Source organism: Somniosus microcephalus, chromosome 14 (genome assembly GCF_052327205.1).
Source record: "Somniosus microcephalus isolate GS21.2 chromosome 14, FLI_Smic_1.0, whole genome shotgun sequence".
In the NCBI taxonomy this organism is placed as follows: domain Eukaryota; kingdom Metazoa; phylum Chordata; class Chondrichthyes; order Squaliformes; family Somniosidae; genus Somniosus; species Somniosus microcephalus.
The window spans coordinates 22,588,032-22,594,040 of record NC_141000.1 but is presented as its reverse complement, the minus strand read 5'-3'; the positions used below and the strand labels follow the sequence as shown (position 1 = coordinate 22,594,040).

The following is a 6,009-nucleotide window of genomic DNA, read 5'->3' as shown; positions in this document are numbered from 1 at the left end:
ACAAGGGAACATGCCCAAATAAACTGGGAAGAAAAACTAGCAGATACGACAGTAGACAATGAGAAACTTTCAAACTGAAGATGATTACAGTACAAACAAGCTGGAAATTTTTTGATGAATAGGGCTAATAATACAAGAAAATCAAGCAGAGTATAGAAAACAGAAGTAAAAGAAAAACGATTAGAAAGGCTGAGAGAGGGTATGAAGAAAGATTGGCAAGCAAACCTAAAGGAAAATAAGAAAGGATTTCATGAACACATAAAAGTAATTGAACAGTTAAAGAACAAGCAAGGCTGATTTAGAGACAAAAAATGATCTCTCAAGGAAGATGAAGGCAAGACAGAGATGTTGAATGAGTTCTATGCCTCAGTTGTCACAGAAGAATGTGCTAGTAGGAATGAAAGTGTGCAAGAGGAGGAGCTGGAACAATCAGATAAGCCAACGATACATAAAGTAGAACTGAAAAACTTGGTGGAATTTAAAAGTGGAAAAGGCACCAGATCCCGACGACATTCATCCTAGAATGCAGAGGGAAGTCAAAGAGGAAGGAGCAGAGGCTCCTTGTAAAAGGCAATTCGTATCTAACAAATTTAATAGAGCTCTTTAAGGAAATAATAGATTGCATTGACAGAGAAAATGCAGTGCATGTTGTGTATACAGATTTTCGAAAGACAATTGATAATGTGCAAAATAGGGAATGTGGTTAATTGTGACGAGGAGTGTAAACAACTTGAAAAGGACAGACAAGTTAGTAGAATGGGCAGCTAGATGCAGAGAAATGTGAGGGGATACAATTGCGGAGGAAGAATAAGGAAAGGAAATATAGACTAAATGGTAACATTTTAAACCTAGTAAAGGATCAGGGAGACTTGGTGGTCCAGATACACAATCTTTAAAAGTAGGTAGACAAGTTGATGAAGCTGAAAAAATGCAGATGGGATACTAGGTAGAAAATAGGCCTACATATTAGAATTCTCAACTCAATATACTTTATTTGGGATGAATGACTGCACAGAATTTTTCATATGGCAGAATTTAAAGGTATATTCTTTAAATAAAATACCTGAGGCTGAACATCTGTCATTTTGTCTGTAGGCCAGTCTCTCCCTCTGCTTTGACTGGTGTGTAAAGCCTTTTGTAATGCCAGGCGATCATGGCCATCACTACTTGGCATCTGGAATGAAGAGGTATACATTAGCAGAGTAACCTGAAACAAAATTATTTATAGCACTCGGATTTCAGTTTTGGTAAGGACATGCATTCTTTAGCGTTTAGCCTGATCGCAGCCTGGAAACAGAGTGGAGTGTGTCTGGGTAATATAGCAGAGATATATAGTTGGCAGTCAAGATGTGTCAAAATTAGGCTAAATAAAAGATTACATAGCTTTGTCCTAAAAGTTGCCTTAATCTCTATGGTGCCCATCAGAGGAGGAGGTTATACAATTAAAATATGAATTGTTCTCAAAAACATTTATGCAAATATTAATAGTTTTAACAACTTTTTGGGAAATCGGTGCTTGCTATAATTACACATTCTAAAAATTTAAATGCTATAAAGTTAGTGTCTCTGTTCTTGCAAGGGGCTGTGCACTGAAATGCAAGCTGTTGTTGTGGACGAGTGATTAGCAAATAGGACGGTTTGGTCCTATTTTGCAACAGATCTCCTGCAGCCAATTAAACCACCAGGTAATCACCTTGTACTTTAACTTAGACCACACAAAACTTATGTTCCAACCCCACTAACCATATTAGATCCAAATCAGAAAATATAAATCCAGTTAACAACATTGTAGATTTACCTACCATAATAGAAGCTCAATCACAATGTTGCAGAAACTGTAACTTCATAAAAACTATTTTCTACTGCAAAAAAAAAAAATCTTTCAAGGAAGTCCATGTTATTGCTTTAAATGAACTCTTGTATGAGGAACAGAGCAGCAGCAACACAAGTCTGCAGCCATGTGCAAAAGCAACTGAATTCCAGCTCAAGCACTAGACTACCCTTCGTGAGAAAACAAACTTACAAGGTCAGTTTTCGGTCTGTGGTCCAGCGTACAACATTCATCTTTAGGTGTACCTCTGAAATGGTCAAAAACTAATCTGCATGTAAAATATATCAGATTTTTTCTCCTCTAAAAAGCACCATAGCTAGATTGTGTGCATAATTCAGCATTCTCCAACTGCATGCAGCTGTGCCTTGTTGCTGCTTTCCAAATCTGGAACTTAGATTTTTGTACATGCTGTTAGTTCAATAGCAACAAGAAAGGAAAGCTCCTTTTTGCCCAGAAACAACATTGAGAGTATCGAGTAATGATCACAAGTTCCCAACATTGAGGATACATGGGAAGACCCAAGCTTAAAACCATTTCAAAGAAACTTATACCCAGTATGTGCATGCTCTAGCAGTTATTTGCTTTGAAGTATTATAGTTGTTTGTTAGGAATACAGTATTTAAAAATGAATACCATGGGAAGATTGACTACAGGTAGTTCTCTTGAGGAAGAGATATGTTTTAAATGACTCTTTGCACTAAAAAGAGGAAAGAGGGATTTTCTGATACTTGGATTTTCTCCATCGTTGTTTTCTGTCTGTAATATAAGATACAAATATACCAAGTGCATAGATATTGCAACACAAGTGTCTATATATTCCTGTGCCTTTTGATTGCACAGCTTTTATTTCTGCAAATGATCAAAAAGTGTACATTCAGGAACATTTTTTTTTTAAGTGCAAGTTTTGCAGTAACTGTCAGATTACCATCATAGATGTGTCTTCTCATTCTGTTAACATTCAACCGAGGGACATTGTTTGTTTGTGATGTCAATTTGATCAGGTGATCTTCCTCAATCCACTGAGTGCAACAACTTGCCGAGAACCGCACCCATTATTTTTTGACTGGCTGTGTTACTGAAACCTCAAGCACAATATGACTTACACAAACTAAATCAGATCCATGGTTAAAAACTGACTTGGGGAGTAGATTAGGCAGATGCTTTGAATATACCGATTAAGAAAAGCCATACCTAAAGGAGGCACTATTTCTCTTCAGTCGTTGACAAATGTAATATTGCACAAAGAAAATTGCTGGAACTCTCAAGAAATGCATGGTCATTTACAACAGCAAGTAAATTGCTTTAAGTGGCTGTTCTGCATTCATCCCTCTGCATGTTGGTCAAGATGTGGGCACTACAAGAGAAAAGACTAACATTCCCCGATGGTTCCTCTCTTCTCAATTTTACATGCTCCCCCACGGGTTACCCGCTGCTCGGGGAACATGCCAGCTCACCCTGGTGTGAGTTGAGTCTGCTCTGATGTATCTGATAAGCTCACAACTGCAGAAGTGATGTAAAGGATGCCATGTTGCAGATGGTCAGTTTCAGAGCGCAGAAATTGTTGGTTACTGCATTTGTAATACAGAGAGATTTCTTTAGCTTGCAAGTGTTTAGAGGCAACTGTATGTCCAGTGCCACCTCATTGGAACAACCTCTCTCACCATCGACAGATCGCTTCTGTCATCTCACCTGCAGCTGCCATCTATTACAAAACATCCGCACCGTTGAAAAAAAATCAGACCTTGGTCCTCTGAATCCTTCCACGATCAACCCCAACACCATCATCACCAGGCACATCAACATCACCAACTTTCTCGCCATCACCTGATGCTGCACAGGACACAGGGCATCAGCCCGACAACATTGCTGCCCGGGAGGCCAGCAATGGCATCACCATGGCCAGATTTACTTCACTTGACGCTGTAAACGCTGGCCGCCACATGATGCACCAGGTTGACACCATCCCACACCAGCACCATAAAGCATCCCTTCAATGTTCAAGCCATTCCATGCTATATCACCATAGCGGGAGCAGGGGTGGGGTGGGGGGGAAATATTGTTTCAACATTCACTAGAACTCAGTAAGACACTTCTCAAGGTGCTCACAGATCTGTCCAATAAGGGGTAGTGTTTAAAATATAGATTTCACTGTTTGACAACACATGACCAGAAACTTCACATGGACATTGGCTAAACCCCTCAAGTGCTGACGCTTGTGTGTTGTTAGTTGGTATACTTGCAGTATGATGAGGGTGAGTGAGAGGGGTGGCTAGTGAGATGGGGAAGTGATAATGTAGAGAGGGTTGGGTGCAAGGTAGGTTGGTGTGAGTAAAGATGTGCAGAAGGGTCTGGAAGGCAGAGTGATGGGGATGTGTTGAGTGGCACAGCAGGGTGAATTTGCAGTAAATTTGCTTTGCAGTAACGTTTTGTGATCCACTGAGATCATTGAAAGGTTGGCGCCACTGCAGCCAGGGACCCCTGACGACATCCCTGCTTTTGCCCTCCTGTGCAAGGCGCATCCGGGCTGCGTTGGTGTCCTGGGGAGGTCTCTTCTGCCCTTGGAAGGGAAGAGATCCTCCCTGTCTGCTGTTGGAGTCATTGGAGAGTCTGGGTGCAAGCGTCTACCTTTGTGCAGTGCTCGTCAGTGTTTGCAGCATCTCAATGCTGTAAAACACTGACAGAACAACTGTCAAACTCAATGTGGCCGAGGTCCCTTTAAGGAAACCGGCTGATGACGCGCCATCAAAATGACATCATCAGACCCACTTCCTGTTAACTGGCTGATAAGCCTGCAGGGCAAGGCCAATCAAGGGAAAATCACGTCTACAGAGCAGCTGCAGCTGGGAGCAGGACCGGAACCTGGAAACCAGCTCTCCCGCCACCACTGAGAAAATCCAGCCCATACTGTCGACTTCAATGATAATGTAATCCGCAATGCTATGACAAGTTGGGTGACATTTTTTAACCTGTGTTCCTTGATATTTGAACCTTTCATCAGAGTGAGCAATTTGTCTGGATCAATTTTGCCAATTTCTTTCATAACCTGAAAACTTCAATTGGGTCACCTCAAAGTCATTTCTTTGCAAAGAAATAAGCCCAACCTCTTTAACCTTTTCTTGCAATAAACTCCCTTGATATCATCAAATCACACAGCACAGAACGAGGCCATTTCACTTCATCTCCCCTCTTCGCCAATTATCTTAAATTTGTGTCCTATGGTTAGCGACCCCCCTGCCAATGTTTCTCCTTATTTAGTCTCATCAAAACCCTTCAGAATTTTGAACGCCTCTATTAAATCTCCCCTTTAAGATTCTCTGCTCTCAGAAGAACAATCTTAGCTTCTGTCGTCCCTCGACATAACTGAAGTCCTTCATCCCAGGTACCATTCTAGCACATCTCCTCTGCACCCTCTCCAAGGCCTTGACATCCATCCAAAAATGTGGTGCCCAGAATTGGACACAATATTCCAGCTGAGGATTAACCAGTGATTTATAAAGGTTTAACATAACTTCCTTGCTTCTGTACTCTATACCTCTATTTATAAAGCCAAGGATCCCATATGCTTTTTTTTTTTATAAACAGTCTCCAACTTATCCTGTCACCTTCAAAGATTTATCTATGTGAACCCCCAGGTCTCTGTCCTGCACCCCTTTTAAAATTGTACCTTTTTTTTTATATTGCCTCTCCTCATTCTTCCTTCTAAAATGCATCACCTCACATTTTTCTGTATGATATTTTATCTGTCATATGTCTGCCCATTTCACCAGTCTGTTTAGGTCCTCCTGAATTCTGCTCCGACCCTCCTCACTGTTTACTACATTTCCAAGTTTTGTGTTATCTGCAAACTTTGAAATTGCGCCCTTTATACACAAGTCCAGATCATTAATATACATCAAATTCCAACCCCTGGGGGACACCAATGTATGCTTCCAACCAGTCTGAAGAACAACCGTTGACCAGTACTGTCTCTTAGCCAATTTAGTGTCCATGCTGCTACTGCCCTTTAATCCCATGGGTTTCAATCTTGCTAATGAGTCTATTATGTGGCACTTTATCGAACGCCTATTGAAAGTCCATATACACATCAACTGCACTAGTCCCATCCACCCTCTCCGTTATTTCATCAACGTATTCAACAACAACTTGTATTTATATAGCACCTTTAACGAAGTAAAACG

At 40.9% G+C, this 6,009-nt stretch overlaps 1 protein-coding gene across 6 annotated transcripts in view; it reads right to left on the bottom strand.

The window, feature by feature from the left end:
• Positions 1–6,009, bottom strand: part of LOC147107374 (cyclin-dependent kinase-like 5) — a 145,916-nt gene that overhangs the window by 1,269 nt on the left and 138,638 nt on the right. For 5 of the 6 annotated variants that reach the window (XM_086006340.1, XM_086006337.1, XM_086006339.1 and 2 more), the window contains 2 exons: positions 2,465–2,587; positions 1,064–1,174 (listed from right to left, as the gene is read on the bottom strand). In XM_086006340.1, coding sequence (XP_085862466.1) covers positions 1,064–1,174; positions 2,465–2,587 — 234 coding nt within the window. The remainder of the gene's footprint in view (positions 1–1,063; positions 1,175–2,464; positions 2,588–6,009) is intronic. The other variant, XM_086006341.1, reaches the window with a different exon arrangement.